At 36.1% G+C, this 24,555-nt stretch overlaps 1 protein-coding gene and 1 long non-coding RNA gene across 5 annotated transcripts in view; one reads left to right on the top strand and one right to left on the bottom strand.

Annotated features, from left to right (window-relative positions):
• The window catches only part of PSMA8 (proteasome 20S subunit alpha 8), a 123,427-nt gene extending 100,473 nt beyond the window's left edge, over positions 1-22,954 (top strand). For 2 of the 4 annotated variants that reach the window (XM_049112816.1, XM_025429271.3), the window contains 5 exons: positions 8,188-8,312; positions 11,759-11,881; positions 18,894-19,013; positions 19,126-19,188; positions 22,336-22,954. In XM_049112816.1, the coding sequence (XP_048968773.1) occupies positions 8,188-8,312; positions 11,759-11,881; positions 18,894-19,013; positions 19,126-19,188; positions 22,336-22,428 (524 nt within the window). In that variant the 3' untranslated portion in view covers positions 22,429-22,954. Of the gene's footprint in view, positions 1-8,187; positions 8,313-11,758; positions 11,882-13,085; positions 13,281-18,893; positions 19,014-19,125; positions 19,189-19,348; positions 19,379-22,335 lie in introns of those variants that run through there. The other 2 variants (XM_025429272.3, XM_049112817.1) reach the window with 2 other exon arrangements.
• The window catches only part of LOC125755468 (uncharacterized), a 76,227-nt gene that overhangs the window by 23,717 nt on the left and 27,955 nt on the right, over positions 1-24,555 (bottom strand). The gene's annotated exons all lie outside the window — the stretch shown is intronic.

The following is a 24,555-nucleotide window of genomic DNA, read 5'->3' as shown; positions in this document are numbered from 1 at the left end:
ATATAATAAAGAGCCCAGAAATAATCCTCAAATATATGGCCAAATGGTTTTTGTTTGACAAAGTTGCCAAGACCATTCAGTGGGGGAAGAGACAGTTTTTTCAACAAATGGTGCTAGGGAAACAAGATATCTCCGTGTAGAAGAATAAAGTAGAACCTTACCTAACACCACATACAAAAGTTAACTCAAAATGAGTTAACTAAAATTAAAACCTAAAACTTTGAAACTTAGAAGAATATGTAGGAGAAAAGTTTCATGAGATTGGATTTGGTAATGATTTTTTGGATCTGAGACCAAAAGCACAGGCAAAAAAGAAAGAAATAGTAAACTGGACAACCTCAAAATCAAAAATTGTAATGCATCAAAGGACAAAGTCAATAGAGTAAAACAGCAGTCTGTGGAATGGGAGAAAATATTTTTAAAACTGTGTATCTGAGAAGGGAGTAATAGCCAGAATACATAAAGAATGCTTAGAACATAACAAAGAAGCAGACACCCCAATTCAAAAATGAGCAAAGAATTTAAATATTTATCCAAAGAAGGTATACAAATGGCCAATAAACACATGAAAAAATATTCAGTGTCACTAATCATTAGAGAAATGCAAGTCAAAACCACAATGAATCGCCACTTCTCATCCATTAGGATGGCTATTACCAAGAAAACAAACAAAATAAGGATTAACAAGACTGGAGAATTCCAAACTTTGTGTACAGTAGGTGAGAATGTAAAACGGTATAGTCACTACTGAAAACAATATGGTGTTTTTTTAAAAAATTAAACAGAATTACCATGTGATCCAACCATTCCACTTCTGGGTATATATCTAAAAGAACTGAAAGCAGGGACTCAAAGAGATATTTGTAGACCCATATTTATAAGAGTATTAGTCACAATAGGTAAAAGATGGAAACAACCCAGGTATCCATCAGTGAATGAGTGGGTAAACATAATGTGCTGTATACATACAATGGACTATAATTCAGTCATAAAAAAGAAGGAAATTCTGACACATACTTTAACATGGATGAATCTTGGAAGACATTATAGTATGTGAAATAAGCGGTCATAATAGTATAATTACATATAGTTCCACTTTATATGAGTACTGCATAGTCAAATTCATAGACAATAGAAAGTAGAATGTTGGTTGCCAGGGACTGTGTTGGAGGGGGACTGGGAGATTATTTCATGGACTCAGAGTTTTAGTTGGGGAAAATAAAAAGTCCTAGAAATGGATGGTGATGACTTTCCAACAGTGTAAAAGTTCTTAATTCCACTGAACTGTTTTTAAACTTAGAAATGGTTAAAATGAGGGGGTCCCTGGGTGGCTCAGTGGTTTAGAGCCTGCCTTCGGCCCAGGGCATGATCCTGGAGTCCCAGGATCGAGTCCCACATCGGGCTACTTGCATGGAGCCTGCTTCTCCCTCTGCCTGCGTCTCTGCCTCTCTCTCGCTCTGTCTCTCTTATGAATAAATAAATAAAATCTTAAAAAGAAATTGTTAAAATGATAAATTTCATGCTTTGTATATTTTACTATAATAAAAGAAAAAATTTAAAATGAAATCATCTTAGTATAAATAATATGGAATGCTTTAACTTCCGGTATGCGTACTTTTCTGACTTTAATATAAATTAAATTTTATATGAATATGACTTTTTAGCAGAATAAAATAAGCACTTATTAATACTTTTCCCCACACTGATTTTCATAATTGGAAAATACCTAAATGTCTATTATTGGGGAACTAGATGGCATATCCAAGCAGTTGCTTAAAACTATAGGCTCTGGAACCATACATACCAGCTGGCTTCTAAGCCAGACTCCCTTGCCCAATACACCTGTGATATACTTAACTGCTCCCTTGCCTCAGTTTAGTCTTCTTTAACATGAGGTTAATGACAGTGTGTATCTTATTGATTTTTTACAAGAATTAAATGAGTTAATACATAAGAAACATTAAGAACATTTAGAGCATATATTATTACTATTACCACTACAATTACTACTACTACTACCATGTTATTCTTATTTAGTAGCAGTTTAAAAAGTAGGTCATGGCCCACAACTATATAGTCAACTAATCTTCAACAAAGCAGGAAAGACTATCGTGTGGAAAAAGACTCTTTAACAAATAGTGTTGGGAAAACTGGACAGCAACATGCAGAAAAATGAAAGTGGGCCACTTATATACACCATACACAATAAACTCAAAGTAGATGAAAGACCTAAGTTTAAGACGGGAAACCATCAAAATCCTAGAGGAGAACACAAGGGGAAAGCAAACTATAAGAGACTCTATAGTTAAGAGAACAAACAGGGTTGCTGGAGGGGAGATGGGTGAGGGGGATGGGCTAAATGGGTGATGGGTATTAAAGAGGGCATTTGTTGGGATGAGCATTAGATGTTATATGTAAGTGATGAATCACTAAATTCCTGAAACCAATATTACACTATATCATAACTAAATTGAATTTAAATGTTTTTAAAAGGAGGTCATAGGATCTATACATATTGACACCATAAAGTATTCACAATACACATTAAAAATCTGGTTAGTGAATAATATGTATAATTTTGTTGGGATGCCTGGCTGGCTCAGCAGTTGAGCATCTGTCTGCCTTTGACTCGGGGCGTGATCCTGGAGTCCGAGGATTGAGTCCCACATTGGGCTCCCTGTGAGGAGCCTGCTTCTCCCTCTGCCTGTCTCTGCCTCTCTCTCTGTCTCTCATGAATAAATCAAAATCTTTTAAAAAACATATGTATAATATTGTTTTGTTTATAACTTGTGGAGTTATATGGTAGCTTTTATTCCCTCTGTTGGAATATTTTACAATGAGTACATATCAGAAAAAAAAAAAACATAGTTTCATCTTGAAAAAAATCACATTCTTTTGTCAATATTGTTATATTGTACTTTAATGTTTAGAAAACAGCCCTGGGGCAGCCTGGGTGGCTCAGCGGTTTAGCCTTCAGCCCAGGGCCTGATCCTGGAGACCAGGGATCAAGTCCCACGTCAGGCTCCCTGCACGGAGCCTGCTCCTCCCTCTGCCTGTGTCTCTGCCTCTCTCTCTCTCTCTCTCGAATAAATAAATAAAATCTTAAAAAAAAAAAAAGAAAAGAAAACAGCCCTAAGGGAAAAAAATTAAAGATTTTGAAAAAATAGTTCTTTCATGTACCATGTACAATTCTGCATTGTGAAAGTAAAAATTAAAAAGTAGAAATTCTGCATTGTGAAAGTATCTTCAAGATAAAGTTGTGGTATGAATTTAAAAGCACTAGACTGAGGACTTTTTTCTTCTATAGATTGCTTATTTATAAGAGAAGTGAAATTGTAACTTTTTAAGTTTTTATTTAAATTCCAGTTAACTAACTAAATACATAAATTCCAGTTAACATACAGTGTAATTAGTTTCAGGTATATAATATAGGGATTCAACACTTCTAACAACACTCAGTGCTCATCACAAGTGCACTGTTTAATCCCCATCACCTGTTTCACCCATTGTCTCTCTTTTTTCCCTTTGCTCATTTGTTTTGTTTCTTAGGTTTCAGATATGACTGAAATCATATATTAGTCTTTCTCTGACTTATTTTGCTTAGCATAATATTCTCTAGCTCCATCCATATCATTGCAAATGGCAAGATTTTGTTCTTTTTAAGGCTGAATAATATTCCAGTGTGTGTGTGTGTGTGTGTGTACCACATCTTTATCCATTTATCAGCCAATGGGACTTGGACTATTTCCGTAATTTGGCTACTATAGATAATGCTGCTATAAACATTGGGGTGCATATATATCCTTTTGGGTAAATACCTAGTAGTGCAATTCTCGGATCATAGGGTAGTCATATTTTTAACTTTTTGAGGAACCTCCATACTGTTTTCCAGAGTGGGTGTACCAGTTTGCATTCCCACCAGCAGTGTAAGAGGGTTCCCCTTTCTCCACATCCTCACCGACACCTGTTGTTTCTTGTGTTGTTAGTTTTAGCCATTCTGACAGATGTGATATTTCATTGTAGTTTTGATTTGTATCTCCCTAATGATGAGTGATGTGGAGCATCTTTTCACGTGTCTGTTGGCCATCTGCATGTCTTCTTTAAAAATCTATTCAGGGATCCCTGGGTGGTGTAGCGGTTTGGCGCCTGCCTTTGGCCCAGGGCGCGATCCTGGAGACCCGGGATCGAATCCCACATCAGGCTCCCGGTGCATGGAGCCTGCTTCTCCCTCTGCCTGTGTCTCTGCCTCTCTCTCTCTCTCTCTCTCTCTCTGTGACTATCATAAATAAATAAAAAAATAAAAAAAATAAAAAAAATAAAAAATAAAAATCTATTCATATCTTCTGCCCATTTTTATTTATTTTTAATTTTTTTTATATTTTATTTATTTATGACAGATACAGAGAGAGAGAGAGAGAGGCAGAGACACAGGCAGAGGGAGAAGCAGGCTCCATGCACCGGGAGCCCGATGTGGGATTCGATCCCGGGTCTCCAGGATCACGCCCTGGGCCAAAGGCAGGCGCCAAACCGCTGTGCCACCCAGGGATCACTATTTATTTTTAATTTTTAAAAAATTTTTATTGGAGTTCAATTTGCCAACATATAGCATAACACCCAGTGCTCATCCCATCAAATGCCCCCCTCAGTGCCCGTCACCCAGTCACCCCCACCCCTCACCCACCTCCCTTTCTACCACCCCATTTTTGCTTTTGTTTCTCTTGCCTTCATGGATGTATCTTGCAAGAAGTTACTGTGGCCAAGTTCAAAAAGGGTGTTGCCTGTGTTCTCCTCTAGGATTTTGGTGGAATCTTGTCTCACATTTAGATCTTTCATCCATTTTGAGTTTATCTTTGTGTATGGTGTAAGAGAATGGTTTAGTTTCATTCTTCTGCATGTGGATGTCCAATTTTCCCAGCACCATTTATTGAAGAGACTGTTTTGTTTTGTTTTGTTTTTTTTCCAGTGGATAGTCTTTCCTCCTTTGTCGAATTAATATTGTGAAAATGTCAATGCTACCTAGGGCAATTTACACATTTAATGCAATCCCTATCAAAATACCATGGACTTTCTTCAGAGAGTTGGAACAAATTATCTTAAGATTTGTGTGGAATCAGAAAAGACCCCGAATAGCCAGGGCATTATTAAAAAAGAAAACCATAGCTGGGGGCATCACAATGCCAGATTTCAGGATGTACTACAAAGCTGTGGTAATCAAGACAGTATGGTACTGGCACAAAAGCAGACACATAGATCAATGGAACAGAATAGAGAATCCAAAAGTGGACCCTCAACTTTATGGTCAACTAATATTCTGCCCATTTTTAATTGGAATATTCATGTTAGGGGTTTGATTTTATAATTTTTTTATATATTTTATATACAAGCCTTTATCAGATATGCGATTTACAAATATCTTCTCCCATTATGTAGGATGAACAAATATTGTTAAAATGTCTATACTGCCCAAAGCAATCTACACATTTAATGCAATCCCTTCAAACAAAATACCAACAGCGTTTTTCACAGAGCTAGAACAAACAATCTTAAAACTTTAATGGAACCACAAAAGACCTTGTATAGCCAAAGAAACCTTGAGAAAGAAATGCAGGCATCACAATTCCAGACTTCAAGTAATATTACAAAACAGTATGGTATGGGCACAAAAACAGATACATAGATCAATGGAACAGAAGAGAATACCCAGAAATGAACCCACAACTACATGGTCAATTATCTTCAACAAAGCAGGAAAGAATATCCAATGGGAAAGAGACTGCCTCAAAAAAAAAGTCTCTTCAACAAATGGTGTTGGGCAAACTGGACAGCAACATGCAGAAAAATGAAACTGGGCCACTTTCTTATACCATACACAAAAATAAATTCAAAATGGATTAAAGACCTAAATGTGAGACCTGAAACCATAAAAACCCTAGAGGAGAACAGAGGCAGTAACTTCTTTCTTGATATTCTCCTGAGCCGAGGAAGATAAAAGCAAACATTAATTAATCGGACTTCATCAAAATAAAAAGCTTTTTACACAGTGAAGGAAATAACAAAACTAAAAGATAACCTACAGAATATGAGATTGCAGTTTTCAATGCTATCTTTAAACTGAAGTTGTTCTGGGGCACCTGGGTGGCTCAGTGGTTGAGCATCTGTCTTTGGCTCTGGTCGTGATCTCAGGGTCCTAGGATTGAGTCCCACATTGGGCTCCCTGTAGGGAGCCTGCTCCTCCCTCTGCCTGCTTCTTTCTGTGTGTCTCTCATGAATATATTAATAAAATCCTAAAAAAAAATAAATTGAAGTTCTCTTTTTCCTAGCCATTTAGTATAGATTAGTGTAATTGCTATTTCTTATATTATAAACAAATACAATCACATAACTATTACTCATATGGTTTGGCAAACTTATCACTAATTTTTTTCTTGAATTATGTTACTACTGTTTAAGCATACTTTTATGTTTCTGTAGCTTTGGTTCATATTTACATAGTAAAGAGGAAATAACTTAGAAATATCCTTTCTGATCACATTTTCCAATTGAGTATAGTTTTTAATCCATAGGATAGGTAAAGTTAATCTCTTCCCATTTTTCTTTCCTATAACATTTATTAATAAATTTTTAAACCATTTTTATAATGTAGACTTTACCCTCTTGGGGCTCAAACTCACAACCCCCAAGATCAAGAGCCACATGTTCTACCAACGAGGCCAGCCAGGCTCCCCTCATATAACATTTTTTAAAAAAATAAATGCTTTAAGGAGAACACTCAGTGACCTGTATATGAAAACCCAATTGAGAAATCCCTTTATTAATTTTTAATATATTTTTTAAGTAAATTCTACACCCAAGGTGGAGCTTGAACTCACCACCCCAAGATCAAAAGTCACATGCTCAACTGACTGAGACAGCCAGGCGCTTCTCTCATACAATGTTTGCAGAGAGCAGAGAATCACCTTTTCTGTAACTATCTGATTCAAATGCACCCTACCGATGAGTGTTAGAGTGATTCTTAGTGGCACATTGTGACAGGTTCTTCATTGTTGACTACCATTATCCTCAGGGATTGACAATTCTTCCACGTTTGTAGAAACACAATTTGAAATGGTGTGGAAGTGGAACACTAGTTTGTGACTGCAAAAGACTGATGATTATGTCAGAAATGATTGTTACACAGGATTTTGTGAATGCATCTTCCTGGCAGTGTGCTATTGAGAGAATGGAGAAAGAAAATGGCCACATAAAGGTCAAATGCCAAAGACCTCTTGAATAGAAATGTTTGCAACCCTTGCACTTAAGTTTTGGGTCAGTTACTTTTATAGAAACATTCTATTTCCTTATGGAGGTTTTGCAAATTCATTACATGATGTTTTGGTATGGCAAAAGGGAGACAGTGTCTTCTTTTTCTGTTGTAACATTCTTGATTTTCAAACCCTTAATCTTAGACAAAAACCTAAGAGAAATCATATGTCACAGTTATATTGAATGCAATTTGAATTCAACGGATATGTGTTTGATAATGAAGTAATATTGTTTCCACAAGGAGAAATCCAGCTTACTTAATGATTTGGGTAATGAATAATGAGTATATTGATTTTGGAACCAGGATAAACTATCAGCCTTTGATCAGTCTGCCATCGATACCTTCCCAAAAAATAATTTTAAGAAGATATGATTACATAGATTTTTAGAAAATGTTTAATAAAAACTAATAACCAGCCCAGCTACTGGGCTTAAAACATTTTGATCTTTGGGAAAATTTACTTAACGTTAGTGTTTACCTATTATTCTTTAAAACTATTTTCTTTAGGGACGCCTGGGTGGCTCAGTGGTTGAGCGCCTGTCTTCGGCCCAGGGCGTGATGATGGAGACCCGGGACCGAGTCCCACATCGGGCTCGCTGCATGGAGCCTGCTTCTCCCTCTGCCTATGTCTCTGCCTTTCTCTGTGTGTCTCTCATGAATAAATAAAAAATCTTCAAAAAATCAAACTATTTTCTTTAAAAAGTAAATATGAATGCATCAGATTAAGTTTGAATATCACATGAGTGGTATTATTTTATAAATTATAATGGACATATACTGAAAAAAATGGATATTACAAGAAAGATTTCATGGTAGCTAAAAACAAAACAAAACACTTTTAACCAGGAAAGAGTTATTCGTTTTTGTATTACTTACTTTTACAGGACTGACTGCTGATGCTAGAGTAGTAATAAACAGAGCCCGTGTGGAGTGCCAGAGTCATAAGCTTACAGTTGAGGACCCAGTGACTGTAGAATATATAACTCGCTTCATAGCAACCTTAAAGCAGGTAAGCCAATATTCCAACAGATTTCCTCAGGTTCTGCATCATTATGGTTCCTATGATAGGAATGCTACAATAACTCCAGTCATTTGATCTGTTAAATCTACTAAACTCATTATTCCTTCTCACACTTACTTCATACTCACACTCTTATTCCAGTGGACTGATCTGAACATTAGAAATCTCAATCACTATCAATTCTAGGAATTATATTAAAATTTTAAAAAAGCAATAAATCTCATTTAAAATTTCTACACCTCTGTAGATACAGTAATAAAAACTCTTTTTTAAATGTTTACTAAAAAAAAAAAAACAAAACATAGTCCTTTCACCTACAAACCTAAACACCATTGATCATTGGATATGACTTTTTTTTTAAGATTTATTTTTTTTATTATTTTAGAGATACAATGGGGAGGGAAGGAAGGAGAGGAAGAAAGAGAATCTTAAGCAGGCTTCACACTCAGCGCATAGCCCAACATGGGGCTCAGTCTCACAATCCTGAGATCATGACCTGAGCTGAAATCAAGAGTCCAACACTCAACCAACTGAACCACCCAGGTGCCCCTGGATATGACTTCTGAGTCCTTACGTAGATACATGTTTTGACATTAAGTATAATCATGACGCATATAAGGATTTGTTCTCTATCATTTTATGTGTCCTTTATGTCAGCATAGTCCTTATGCATACTTACCATTCTTACTAACTATATAAAATACTGTTTCCAGTTCCTCACTGGTAATTATTTAGATTGTTTCCAGTCTTTCCCTTTCTCATTCTCTCATTTTGTACTTTAATAGCATTACTCTATCTTTGTCACAGCTTTTCTCTTCTTTGAATTATATCATTAAATTAATTTTTAGTATGAGATTACTAGATTAGAGATTTATAATTGGTTTTAAGACTAGTTATATGTAGCTAAATTGCTTGCTAAAAAGATTGAACCAATTTTTATTGTGCAACCAGCAATCCATAAATGTATCCCTGAAGGATCATCAGCCTTGGGTTTTCATTTTTATTTTTCAAGTAAGTATAACATAGTACTATAGTTGTTGTTTTAAATTGTATTTTATAATCAATAGTGAGGTTGATTTTCTTCCCACATGTTGGTTTGCTATTTTCATTTCTTCTGGTGTAAACTGTCTTTCCTTTTGACAGGCACTGCTGTGGTTAAGAATGTGCCTCTAGGGTAAAAAAAAAAAAAAACAAAAAGAATGTGCCTCTAGGAGCCAGAATTTGGGAGTTTTGAATCCTAGCTCTGCTACTTCCCTACTTCCTAGTTAGTGCCGTGAGCATACTAGTTAGCCTGTTTTGTCTTAATTTTCTTATTATAGAATAAACATTACAATTATACCTATGTTGTTGAGTTGCATTATGGATTAAATAATTTAATACACATAAAGCATTTAGAATATTTCTGGCATGGATTTTAACATTAGTCCATGTAGAGATTTATTTTAATAAACTATTCTAGATATTAAAAGTTTTAAATTACATACTTATAAAGAGTTACCACATCGGGCTCCCGGTGCATGGAGCCTGCTTCTCCCTCTGCCTGTGTCTCTGCCTCTTTCTCTCTCTCTCTCTGTGTGTGACTATCATAAATAAATAATAAAAAAAAAAAAAAAAAAAGGGGGATCCCTGGGTGGCGCAGCGGTTTAGCGCCTGCCTTTGGCCCAGGGCGCGATCCTGGAGACCCGGGATCGAATCCCACATCGGGCTCCCGGTGCATGGAGCCTGCTTCTCCCTCTGCCTGTGTCTCTGCCTCTCTCTCTCTCTCTCTCTCTGTGTGACTATCATAAATAAATAATAAAAAAAAAAAAAAGAGTTACCTTATTTTTTTTTCAATTTAATTTATGTTGCAAGGAAGTCCAACATTTTTATATTACTCTGCTCTTTTTATTTGCTTTCATTTTCTCAGTGGTTAAACAGGTATCCACTGGAGTGCCTACATGGCTCAGTGGGCTTAGCATCCAACTCTTGATCCCACCTCAGGTCTTGATCTCAGGGTCATGAGTTCAAGCCTGATGCTGAGGTCCACACTGTATCCACCAAAAAAGCAACATGTAGGACATTGTGTATACAAGGTTCCCAACCTTGGTTTTTAGTTTTTCTTCTAGTATTATAGAGCCTCCACATAGAACATTTAGTATTCATTGTAAACCTGTAACAGTGTGTTTGCTACTGGGAAGGGGCCTGGGGCTCAGAGACAAAGGAGATCCTTTATGTATACTTTTATACTTTTAAATTAACCCTATGCAAGTACTATATTTTCATTAAAGAAAAAAAAAACATGATTGATTAAACAAATAAAAGGTTCTTTCTTCTGAGGTATATTTTACAAACCATCCCCTTCACACCTCTGTGTAAACTAGGAATATTAGGAAATACAAAAGAATGAAGTCATAAACTCTGTTCTTTAATAGTTTATTTACCTTTGTAGCCCAACTATTTGCATTCCAAATTTGAGGTAGCTAATAAAAATACATAATAATAAAATACAAAAATGAAAAAAAGGTATGAGCTTGAGCTTTCTGTCAGGGCTGCCCTCTGCACAACTTCTAGGGGCACCAGTCTCAGAATTAGTGTGCATTCTACTCTTTGGAGCACTATCCAGGAAGTTGTCGGCACTAAAGTAAAAAAGAAATACAATTGGTTTCCAGTGCCCTGCTGTCTGGGAGGAAAAAACATGCTTTTTCTTCCAGACAGACAAAGGTTTCCTTGTTCAGGAACTGAAAGAATGTCTTAGTTGGGTTTTATGTAGAGATAACCTGGTATATAGTGAACAGAATATACTTGATAATAATAGTATCAAGTAAGAATATTGATTATAAAAGTAACAATTACAGTGACTCTCAGAGTAAACCCCCAGAACTTGTTTCCAAAGCACAGCTCATTAAAATCAGCTTTACTAGGAGGAACCAAAATGGTGTGACATATGGTTTTCTGCTATGTTAACAAGATTACAATCCAGTTATGTTATGAAAAAATATATAAAGCAACAAAAAATACTTTTAAGACCATATATAAGCAAACTTTTTATTTTATACACTGTATACATTAATTTCACTAAAATTTCATCATAAATTGAAGTTAGTCCATAAAAAGGAAGAGGATCTTATAACAAGAATTGACAAAGAAAATCATTGCACCAGGAGTACCTTATTTACTATTAAATTTTTTTAAGATTATTTATTTATTTGGGGGAGACACAGCACAAACTGGGGCAGAGGGAGGCGAGGAAGAGGAAGAAGCAGACTCCCCACTGAGCAGGGAGTGCAACATGGGGCTCCATCCCAGGACCTTGAGATCATGACCTGAGTTGAAGGCTCAACCAACTGAGCCACTGAGGTGCCCCTATTATTAAGATTTCTTAGTTAATTAGTAATAGTGCTGTTCTTTGTATGGCCTCATACTGGAAGTAGTTATAAAAACATTTTATTTTTCAGAAATATACACAAAGCAATGGACGAAGACCTTTTGGCATTTCTGCCTTAATTGTAGGTTTTGATGATGATGGTATCCCAAGATTGTATCAGACTGATCCCTCTGGTACTTACCATGCTTGGAAGGTAAGTCATGAATTTGTTAATATATTTTAGAAGTTGAGTAAATGTATTTACAGTAAATGTTTTATTGCTTTCAGGGACATGAAAAAAGTTGTATTGCATTAAAGTACTGATAGTGGTACAAACTTTATGTAATCATTTAGCTAGTCAGCAACTACGATGATTTTTGATGGATAGAGAAACACTTCGGTTCATTAATCACAGGGTATTTTCCTTACTTTTGAAAAGATGTGACAAACCTAAATATATATAAATGGCCAAATTAGAGATATATCCAATTCCTATTCATCATTCATTCTTTCAAATAAGTACTGTATCATATGCATATCAAAGCATCCCTCTTTCTGCTTTTAATACAGAATTGAATGAGCATTTAAACCCTATAGTGAGGGACACCTGGGTGGCTCAGCGGCTGAGCACCTGCCTTCAGCCCAGGGCGTGATCCTGGAGTCCCAGAATCCAGTCCCATATCAGGCTCCCTGCATGGAGCCTGCTTCTCTCTCTGCCTATGTCTCTGCCTCTTTCTCTGTGTCTCTCATGAATAAATAAACAAAATTGTTAAAAAATAAAAAAATAATAAAAGAAATAAACCCCATAGTGAGACATTTAATGCATTCTCTACTCTAGGAGAGTTAGAGTACCCAAACTATGAATCTATGTAGAAGTATATTACAATTGTCTCCATATAATTCCTGGAATATAGTTTGTTTTCTGCATAAGTTATTTTTCTTTCAGTACCCAAATACTTTGTTTAATGGTACATTCAAATCTACTAAAAAACCTAGTGGCAATTTCCAGAAATAAATTTTTATATATTTTCATATATAAAAATAGAAGTACATTATACAATCTAAATAATGTTTACTTTATTAAAAGTTTAAATACCCAAGCTTTAAATAGTTTCATTAAGTGTTTATTTTACTGTTATTAAAAACCAAATAAATTAATGGGAAATACTGCCTTGGTCTTTATGCCTGTATTAACTAAAGGAATTGATCTGAACTGACCATACTCATACTGTTTTATAAACTAATTAACCAGGTCAGTAAAACAGTAGATTATATTTTTGCCACAAAGATCTGATTATTTTGTTAGCTGCACATCTTCTTTTAAGCTAACTAGACAAACTAATTGATAATCAGAAACTATGAATTTACCTACTGCAAATACCAGACTTTTTTCTGCCAATTTAAGAAATCTTTTACAGGGATCCCTGGGTGGTGCAGCGGTTGAGCGCCTGCCTTTGGACCAGGGCGCGATCCTGGAGACCCAGGATCGAATCCCACGTCAGGCTCCCGGCATGGAGCCTGCTTCTCCCTCTGCCTGTGTCTCTGCCTCTCTCTCTCTCTCTCTCTCTCTGTGTGACTATCATAAATTAAAAAAATAAATAAATAAAGCTTTAAAAAAAAAAAAGAAAAAAAAAGAAATCTTTTACATGTACTAGATTTCTTATGCCTCCCAAATCTATACCTTGAACAAAACAAGTTACTACCCTCAGTCTTTCTCTAAATATTTTAAAGTCTGCCATCTTCTGTTTGTATTAATCATTACATCATTACACTTCGTTTCAATATCATAACAACTTCCAAGTTTACATAATTTTCCATTTTAATTTGATTGCTCCTTCGGGTCATTCAGAGAAGCATTTTTGTTTTATTTTAAAGCCAACTAGTTAGGAAAATTATGGAATTTTTTTAATTGTTGGGAATTTTGTTTATCATCTAGGTTTGAAACTATGCTTTGTTGTGGTGTCTGAAGGCCATGTGTCATCATTTAACTGATTTCACATATTGTACTTTCTTGTAAGATTTTGGTTGAAATCAAATGCAGCTTTAAAAAAAAATAAAAAACATTAGAAAACTTTAATTTTACATATTTGGTGAGACTCAGGAGTTAAGTTGTTTTTTGTTTGTTTTTTAGGTTCACATCATTAGTTAATAAGAAACTGTCATTAGAACTCAGGGTCTTCTGTTCCTTCCATTACATTCTGCTGGGGCCAAATGTTTCCCTATGCATGTTACATAAATTCTGTTATCCAGTCTTAAAAAGTAGAATAAAATCTTGTGGTAGAATTTCTGTTTTGGGGAGACTACATATAGCACTTTAGCTGTGAGATCAGGTGGGGTTTTTTCCCTTTTTCATTCATTTCTATATTTTGTTTTTCACTCTGATTTACTATACCAGTAGCCTGATAAAGTGATATAATGGGCCATTGAGGGCACAGTTATGGTACCATATGGTGACAACACTTTGCAGTGCTAGGATGTAGTTTTATAAGGTGCACATAGAGGACATGTGAAATGGGTAGTAGAAATAGGAAATTAAAAATATAAACTGTGGCCACATGACCGGTAGCAGAAATGAGAACAGAAACTTCTGATATCAACCAGAACTTTGGTTTGTTGGGGTTCTTTACCTGGTATGTAACACAAACTTTTTTTTTTTAACATTATGGTCCATTAATGATCCTGTCTTAATGGATTATAGAGCCTTCCATTAGCTTTTTTCACTTTACATGAGAATACTATGAGAGTTTTAGACATCTCATTCCTGGTCCCATTATATAACAGTAACTTTATTTCTCTTGATAATCAGAATAAATCATACCATCTTTATGATAACCCATTATTTGCCTACTGGTTCAAAGGCATGAGGTGTCCAAAATTGCCAAGTAACAGTCTCAGTTTCTAGTTAAGTGAAATTGTTATATTCCCTAGTAGAACACTGCCTCTTATCCCTTCCCCACCACTCCACCTATTTGGGAAGTAGGACCTTTAATACAATTCAAGAAGCAAAAATTTTATTAATCAGCCATTAGGGGTTTAATGAGACATCTATCCCTTGATTCCTAGATTTGTGGCTATGAAAGAAATTAGTTAACGGTTCCTATTTCAGGGCACATACAGGATCTTGTAGAATAGAAACCTGGCTCCCTAAGATGCTGATGCTATAACTGAGTCTTCAGTTGGCTATTCCCTGTTTTTATCAGGCTGGCTTCTTTAGGATTAGAGAACATGATAAGACCAGTGAATCCCATGGGCATAAGTGCTCTCAGTTCCTCCTTGGTCACCAGCAGGGTCTTGTAGGATCCCATGATGGTGAAGAAAGCATTCATCAAGTTCACAGAAGGTGGGACATTTGATATAGGGAAAGGAAAGTCATATCCAGATTAAGTTTCTCTTCCAGTGAGGGCATACAGCTGCCCCTTCCATGACAGAAAAGAATCAGGCCTGTAGTTTTGGCAGTATCCAGATCAGTGGTGAGGGGACACCCTATTTTAAATATTTTTTTCTTCTTTACATATTTTTATATTGCAGAAAGTATTTTTTTTTAATGTGGAGTAACAGGTTCTGGAGTTTGGTGTATTACATTAAATTGAACTAATCAAAAACTCTCCTGCTATAACCATGTAGAAAGCTAGAATGATCATTAACATGTTTTTAATGCATAGCTGAACTCACAGAAAAGACAGAAACTCCTAAAGGGCCAGAAATGAAGAAGGAATTGAGTACCAGAGCAGTAAGCATGTGAGTTGATGATATTGCTGTACTTAGGGATGTTATAGTGTAGGATTCTCAAAGATAATTACCATCAAAAGTTACAAAGTAAAATCTATTATCAGTATATAATTTAACAAATATTCAGTATATAAGTATTTGAATTAAATATCAAATATTGTTCTAGGTTCTGGGGATATAGAGGTGACAAAAAATATGTTCAGATGGCATATATATAATATAAGTCCTGTGGGGGAAAAAGAACAAGATTGGGAGGATGGAGTGTGATTGGTAGGTAAGGTAGTCAGGGAAAGCACCTTTGAAAAGGTGATATTTGAACAGAGACCTAAAGAAAGTGAAGGAGCAGCCCAGGTAGTTATTTCTGTGGTATTCCAAACAGAGGAACCAATCAGGGCAAAATTCCAAGGAAGCAATATGTTCCATATCTATGAGATACCAAGCTCTATGCAGAGCGTATGACTGTGCTGTGGTGAATCAGACTGATAGTCATGAGGGATCAGTAGCAGATATAGGAGGGAGCTAGATCTTGTAGGGTGTAAAGGCCATGGATAGGACTTGGATATTAAAAGAGAGTGATGTAGAAAGCTACCTGAGGTTTTGGCATATTAGAGTAACATGATCTGACATATTTTTAAAGGATCTGTGTGGCTGCTGTATTAAGAATACTGTGCAGCAGTGTAGAAACAGGCAAACAAGTTAGAAGGCTGTGCCCTATAATAATCCAGGCAAGACCTGATATAGATCAGGGGTAGTGGACTAGTGGAAGGTGGGGAAGGATCCAGCATCATCTGTGAATAAGGAGAACCTAGAGAGTGGTGTCCTGGATTGTAATTGAAAACAGTATTCTGAGAAGAGCTGATCAGCTGACCAGAGCCATTGATGGATCAGGTAAAAAGTGAAATGATTGGCTCTGGCAATGAGCAGGTCATGGGTGACCTCGACAAGAACACCTCATAGTGATGAGAGCCTGATTGGAGTGGATTTAAAAGAGATAAGAAAGATCAAGAATCATCGGGGTTCCATACTTTCTGTATAAGACCACATAAAGAAGAACTATTGTATTACTCATCAGCTAAGAAATTCCGAAAGTAAGTAAAGTATTCCTGCCAAAATGATCTTCTTTATCAATTTTTATTCTTTTTAAAAAGATTTTTATTTATTTGATAGAGAGAAAGAGCACAAGTGGGGGGAGTGGCAGAGGAGTGGGGGGAGTGGCAGAGGGAGAAGTTGGCTCCCCACTAAGCAAGGAGCCCTACACTGGGTGATCCCAGGACCCTGAGATCATGACCTGAGCCAAAGGCAGACACTTAACTGATTGAGCCATTCCAGTGCCCCATCGATTTTTGTTCTGTATATCTTTAAGATATGCAAAGATTTATCTGTGAGGTATTGTTTTGGCTCTTAACCACAGAGATATGATGATTGTTAACACATAAAGATTTATTTTTCTCATGTAATAAGTTTGAAGATAGATGGTTGCTGCTTTCTGTCTCTTCTATTTTTTTATTTTATTTTATTTTATTTGTTTATTATCTTAGTCTTTGCCCATGCTCTCTCATTGTGGCTACCAGATCTCTAGCCAGCCTGTCTGCATTCCAGGCAGCAAAAGTTTCTACAGTTCCACCCATTTATTTCTACTTATATATTCCTATTAACTGACGCTAGGAAATGACACTTTTCAGCAAGCACACTGCCCAGAGTTCTGTCACAAAGGAAGAATGGATTTGGGGGTTGACTGCTAATAATCTTTGCCATAGAAAATTATCATTAATCACTATAGGTAGGCAGAAAAAAAAATCACAAAACTAACAGTCTGTTGAAGTGGGCTAGGGTGGGTGATAGACTTGGAAGAAGGGTGGGGATATAAGTATGGCAAGAATAAGATTTTACGGAACCAGCCAAGTAAGTAAGAATTAAAGAATTTTACACCACCATTTAGAAGAATTAGGAAGGTCACCAGGAATTTATAAGGTAACCTTCTAAGGGCTCAGATTTCTGGATAAACTCCTATCTTATAGTCTTTGATCTTAGCGAAATTTCAAGGCCACAAAATTTATTTTAAAATTTCACAGGTGTTTTTTTTAATCCTTTGAAATATAAAGGAATATAAAAAATTCTGTGAAGTAAAAATAATCTTCTGCTAACCAGAACAATATACTGTCATGCAGTACAAAAGGTATGCTTCATGCTCTCTTTTGAAATCTCTTTCCTATAATCATAATACTAACCATAGCTAGTTAGAACTGAGACATTCGCTCATTCAGTCCTGGGATCCTTCAGTGAAAGCATGAGCCTTTCTGCTGGTTCTTTCCTCTCTCTACAGTCATTATAGCAAAGGGGCATGTGGCAGCATAGTTTATAGACTTCAGAGCTTCGAATGTCAATTCAGACTACTTGGTTTCAAAGCTCAGCTCTTCTATTTATCCCATCTGTGATCTTAGGCAATATTATTCAGGCCACTGGTTCACAAATAGGGGTGGTTTTCTACCCTCTAAGAGACACTTGGCAATATCTAGAGACATGTTTAGTTGTCTGTCACAACTGGGGTGGGGATGCTACTGGCATCTAATGGATAGAGGCTGCTAAACATCCTACAGTGTACCGGACAGCCCCCCACAGCAAAAAATCATTCAGCTAAAATGTTAATAGCATTGAAATTGAGATAGCTTATTTTAACCTTTTCAAGCCCCATTTCTTCATTCATGAACTGGGCTTAGTAATAGTAACTATTGTTTTTGTGCTGGCTAAAGGAAATAATTTAATTGTTTAGCATTGGCTAACGGAAATAATCCATGTAAAATGCTTAGCATAGTGTCTGGCTCATAAGTGCTCTATTAATAAGAATTACTTTATCATCATCATTATTATCACTAATACTTGCCTGGATATTTAGACTAAATTAAAAAAACATGTCTATACTACCTGTGGCTATGCAGCCAGGAAAAACATGTGCCTCTTTCCTTCATCTGATGAAAATTTCTAAAGAACAAAGAAAAATGAGGAATAGGACAGAAGAATCTTTACTCACTTATAGAATCAAAGATAATGAATCAGTAATTAGATGACCATTTTTTTTCAAGTTCTAAGAACACAGTCCTTATTCATGTAAACAGTTTTGTTCTTTGGGTCAATGTCCTTTTTTTCCCTCTTTTCTTTCCTCCTTTTTTACTACATTGCAAAGTCATACCTCCTTTCTTCTGTATATATTTTGAATTTCAACTTTTTCAATCTTCCCTGGTTATCAAGGACTTGAGAGCCATTAAAGTAGTAGAAGGCATTAACCAGGAAAAGGTATTGGTATGTTTGAAGATGAGTCATGCAATCATGACTATGTTATTCACATAGAAACAAAATGAGCTGCTGAAATGTTTCCTAAGTTTTCAAAAACTATAATTTTCATTTGGTAAGAAATATCTCAGTAAACTCTGAAATTCACTGAGTGACCATAAATTCATTTGTATTGCAATGATATTAATAATTACCTTGTATTTTTCAAGGCAAATGCAATAGGCCGAAGTGCTAAAACAGTCCGAGAATTTCTAGAAAAAAATTACACAGAAGATGCTATAGCAAACGACAATGAGGCTATCAAATTAGCAATAAGAGCTTTGCTAGAAGTAAGTGATCTAATAAAACATACTCAGAAAAACAAGTGTTTTTTTTCTTATCTATTTCCTTACTAAAAATAAAATGTGAAGTAATTTTAATATTGTGCTTGTTCTACATTAGGTTGTCCAGTCTGGTGGAAAAAACATTGAACTTGCTATAATAAGAAGAAACCAGCCTTTGAAAGTAAGTCATTAACCAAAGAGAAAAAAAAATCTGTAGCATAAAATAATTGGATAACAGTTGAATCTTGTCAAAATGTTGATACCTGTGAATCTTCATTAAAAGCCTGAAACGCCCATTAACATCCACTGACACTATGATGACATCTGTTTTGTTTCTGTAGGCTAACGTCCACTAATTTGTATGTGCTTGTGCAAGCAGTTACCTATCCTTGGTCCTTTGTGAAGACTTAGAGGAGCTGAAATCTATATTTAGGCTTACCCCATTTAGAATATATTCTTGTAAGTAAGAACCCCTACTGAGTAGTCATATATGGGATTGGTATAATATATCGTCTTTGGAGATGTATTCCCAGCCCCACATACAAGCCTACCTTAGAGATACTGAGGATTCAGTTCCAACTACTGTTATTAAGCCGATACTGCAATAAAGCAAGTCAAATGAATTTTTTGGTTTCCCAATGCATATAAAAGCTATATTTACACAATGCTGTAGTCTCTTAAGTGTGCATTAGTCTAAAAACAAATACATATCTTAATTTAAAAATACAATGCTAAAAAATGCTAGCTAGCATTTGAGCTGTCAGTGAGTCATAATTACCAATCACAGATCACCACAACAGATATAATAGTAATGAAAAAATTTGAAATATTGCAAGAATTACCAAAATGTGACACAGATACAAAGTGAGCAAATGCTGTTGGAAAAAGGGTGCAAAATAAGCTTGCTTGATGTAGGGTTGCCACAGACTTTCAATTTGTAGAAAACGCAGGTTGGTAGAGCATGCAACTCTTTTTTTTTTTTTTTTTTTTTTTTAAGATTTTATTTATTCATGAGAGAGAGAGAGAGAGGCAGAAGCACAGGCAGAGGGACAAGCAGGCTCCATGCAGGGAGCCCGATGTGGGACTTGATACCAGGTTTCCAGGATCACGCCCTGGGCCGAAGGCTAAGGCCAAAGCACTAAACCGCTGAGCCACCCAGGGATTCCCTAAAGCATGCAACTCTTGATCTCAGGATAGTGAGCTCAAGCCCTATGTTGGGCATAAAACTTACTTAAAAAAAAAAATAAAACCCCAGAGATACTTCCGCCCCAGTATCCGCAAAGCACAATTAAAACAATGTATTCCTGTAGAGAGCCGTTACCATCCTTATCTTTTTAGATATTCTGAAATGAAGATATGCTTCCAGCCAGTGTCATTCAGCTATCATTTGTATAATTGTTGGGCCTCCAGGCTTCTTACATAGTATTATCCTTCATTATGTCAAAAAGCCTCCATCCCTTGATTGGCTACTAGTTTTTATCTATGTTCTCTTCTTTTCACTTAAAAGTGCCTTGAGCCTCTGTAAGACTTAAATTTTAATACCTAGTGTAATAACCTTTCTGTATTTCTTTGTAGCAAGACTAGCATTATTTTTTGTATACTTTTTGGTAGCATTATGGGTTAAAACTGCTGAATCACAAAGTAAATTGTCCAGAGTACTGTGATAGAGGACTCATTGGCTAAAGATCATTTGAAACGTGGTTCACTGTTGTTCCTTAGGTAGAACTGTACATGGTATATTTTGCCAAATCTCTGAGCTTGTAAAAAGCACTTAAAGCATGGGAAACTATATGAAAAGTATACTAAAAATATTATTTTAGGGGTATCTGGGTGGCTCAGTCGGTTAAGCGTCTGCCTTCAGCTCAGGGTCCTAAGATTGAGTCCCACATAGGGCTCCCTGCTCAGCGGGGAGCCTGCTCCTCCCTCTCCCCTTGCTCTTCCCTCCTGCTTATGCTCTCTCCGCCTCTCTCTAGCAAATAAATAAATAAAATATTATTTAAAAAGTATTATTTTGGGTAGCCTGGGTGGCTCAGCGGTTTAGTGCTGCCTTCAGCCCAGGGTGTGATCCTGGAGACCCGGAATCGAGTCCCACATTGGACTCCCTGCATGGAGCCTGCTTCTCCCTCTGCCTGTGTCTCTGCCTTTCTCTCTCTCTGTGTCTCTCATGAATAAATAAATAAAATCTTAAAAAAAATAAATAAAAAATAAAAAGTATTATTTTACATATACCTTTGTTTTGAAGGAAATATTTCAAGAGGAAATAATATTAAAACCAGTGTTGGATGGAGCAGTAGGGTTTTTGTTTTTTGAGTTGTTACATTGTTTTAACACCACATTCTCACTTTTGACTAGTCAATTAGTAGATGGGGATATGGGGAGTTAGAAAAATGGGGAGTGGAGTGTAGGTTCTGCCCCTGCATGGCCCCACAAAAATAATTGTGGTGCTGAGCACAGCATGTGGAGAGAACTGGGCTGTGTTGTCACCCCTGCTGTTAAGGGTCTCAGGATAGATATGCCAACACCACAAAGACACAAAACCACCAAGGCCAGGGTCACCTTTCCAGCTCCATCATATACACATATAATATATACCCACATGAATATACACACCCAGTCATGCATATATTTCTTACTAATGTGCGGTAGGATGGTATGTGCACTGGCAGCAAAGTTAGACCGCCCACCCACATGCTATTTCAGGATACGCTGTGTGGCAAATAGGGTATATGCTTTGGAATTGGATAGACTTGGGTTTAAATTTAGAGTTAGACCTAAGTTCCAGCAAATTGATGTTTAATAGTATACCCTTGAGCAAGTTGCTCCCATCTTTAATTTTAAATATAATAAAATTGATTTATATAAAATAAATATTTTTGCTTTATATTTAAGGAGTTGTAAACAAAGCAGTGTAAATCATCTTTTTACTACCTCTGTAGCTATTCTAATGGCTGATAAAATAGGCAAAACCCTATCAGAATCACATAATTGGGTAGAGAGGGGGAGTTAAATAATGAGTTACTTACTCATAAATAGAATAAGCCTGCATTAAAATGTTTCAGAGTTATATGCATATATAGGATATGTAATGCAATATAACACTTTGCCCTGCTTTCTTAGCACAATGATCGTGGAAATATCAGAATTCAGATTTTGTACATATTTGTTATAAGTATTTTGCTTATATATATATTCATATTTTTGAAGATATAAAATTAAAATTTAAATAGAAAATATAAATGTATAAGATATAATTGGTTCCTCCATATTGGAACTATTTAGAAATTACTGATATAATTGAAATTTGCTTTTTAAAATATTTTCTTTTCAGATGTTTAGTGCCAAAGAAATTGAATTACAAGTAACAGAAATAGAAAAGGAAAAGGAAGAAGCAGAGAAGAAAAAGTCCAAAAAGACCACCTAATTTTTAGGATGAACATTAGGAACCTAAAATGTTTAATTGTACTCCTTGGAATTACTTAGTGAAGTTTTAAAGAAAGTAAGTTGGTTTGTGGCATTACATTTAGTAGTTATGTGCTGTCTTGAGAATGCCACATTTCTGGCTGTCTTCAGTAGGCTACATAGACAAACATATCTTAGTATGAAGATCTTTGAAAACAAATTTTATTAATTGTTGAAGGCAGTCACAATTCCATGTAAGCCTGAGACTATACTTAATAACTTGTCCAGTGTGTTACTTTTCTTCATCTGTACAAATTTAAGAAAAAAACCTTAATTTTAAAAAATTAATAATTTGTTAAAAAGATTTTTAATAAAAATTAATTTGTTGATGTTTGGGTATTGAGTATCAGGTAAAGAGATAGCTATTGCAAAATAAACTGAATACTGAGTTGTACTTCTAGATAAATGATAAAAATACCCTTGTATTGAATTACCAAAATTTTGTCAGAGCCTTCTTTTTGAAACATACTATTTTTGTCATTTCATAAGTTGCAGTATGTTATTTTTTCATTGAACAAATTTAAAGACCTAATCTAAATAGGTAGTTAAAGTGTGGTGGGGCACCTGGGTAGCTCAGTGGTTGAGCATCTGCCTTTGGCTCAGGTCATGATCCAGGGGTCCTGGGATCCAGTCCTGCATTAGGCTCCCTGTAGGGAGCCTGCTTCTTCTTCCGCCTATGTCTCTGCCTCTCTCTGTGTCTTTCATGAATAAACAAAATCTTTGAAAAATAAAAAAATAAAGTGTAGTTAAGAGCTTTTAAGGGCATCCAAATAGGGTACTCTATATATTGGAAAACGAGAGAAATGAACACATGTAATTCTTAATTTCAATTTTTATTTTATCTTTTTTTTAAAGATTTATTTATTCATGAGAGACACAGAGAGAGACAGAGACACAGGCAGAGGGAGAAGCAGGCTCCCCACCAGGAGTCTGATGCGGGACTCGATTCCGGGTCTGCAGGATCAGGCCCTGGGCTGAAGGCAGTGCTAAACCGCTGAGCCACCTGGGCTGCCCTTCCTTATCTTAAAGAGTGTACAGTGTGTTAGGTTTGTTACCTGTTCCATGGCTGTCTGAGTGCTTACTATGTGCTTGGCACTGAGCTAGGCTTATTGGGAGTAATAAAATAAATATAAAAAGTGATCCCTGTCCACATTGAGGGTCCACAAAAATATGCTTAATGCCTGTAATGAGGTTATATTTTTGAAGACAAAAGATAGTAGGCATAAAAACAAAAGCCTGTATATCTTACTATTTGAGAGCTCTGTCTTTTTTCTCTTTTTTTAATGTTCTTTTTGAAAACAAGGAAGAGGGAGGTTGAGTTTTTACAGGGGCATGAAAAGCTCAAGGTATTTAGTAAAGAAAAAAATCAGTTTGGATAAACAGCTCTCAAGAAGATCTAAGCCATTGGTGGTTGTAGTGCTCTGAAGCAAGGGGAAAGTAAAGAGCAGAGTCAGAATTTTAAGAGACACAAACACCTTAACAAGGCCACCCTGCTGGTATTCATCTTGTACCAAATTCCTGTGGCCTGCTGCTGGTACATTTCACTTCCTCAGACAGAAAGACTGCAGGGCATTCTCTGGGGCAGGAGGTACAGTCTGTATTCCATTCTGACTTATGCCCTGACTGCATTTCTAGTTTCATTAGAACCATGAAATTTTGTGGCTCCCTATACCCTTCCTCTTGTTTTGTTTTGGTATACTATGGTTCTTGACTTTGAGTCATACTATACCCTTCCTCTTTAAAACTTAAAATCAGGGGTGCCTAGGTGGCTCAGTTGGTTAGGCAGCTGCCTTGGGCTCAGGTCCTGATCTCAGGGTCCTGGGTGAGCCTTCATCAGGCTTCCTGCTCTGCAGGGAGTCTGCTTCTCTCTCTCCCTTTGCCTTTTCCCCTCCCCCTGCTCATGTGGTCTCTCGCTTGCTCTCTCAAATTAATTAATTATATAGAATTAAAAAAAAATAAAATAAAACTTAGAATCAAAAACAAATACCGTCATTTCCTGGCCCTATCATTTCCTGGCCCCTTTTAACTTTCCAGTAGCAAAGGTGCTTCCTACGCAGAAGGCTTGCTAACCAAAATTTTATCACTTTGG

The sequence above is a fragment of the Canis lupus genome, chromosome 7 (genome assembly GCF_003254725.2).
Source record: "Canis lupus dingo isolate Sandy chromosome 7, ASM325472v2, whole genome shotgun sequence".
In the NCBI taxonomy this organism is placed as follows: Eukaryota; Metazoa; Chordata; class Mammalia; order Carnivora; family Canidae; genus Canis; species Canis lupus.
The sequence above is the reverse complement of the archived record's forward strand: the minus strand, read 5'-3'. Positions and strand labels throughout refer to the sequence as shown.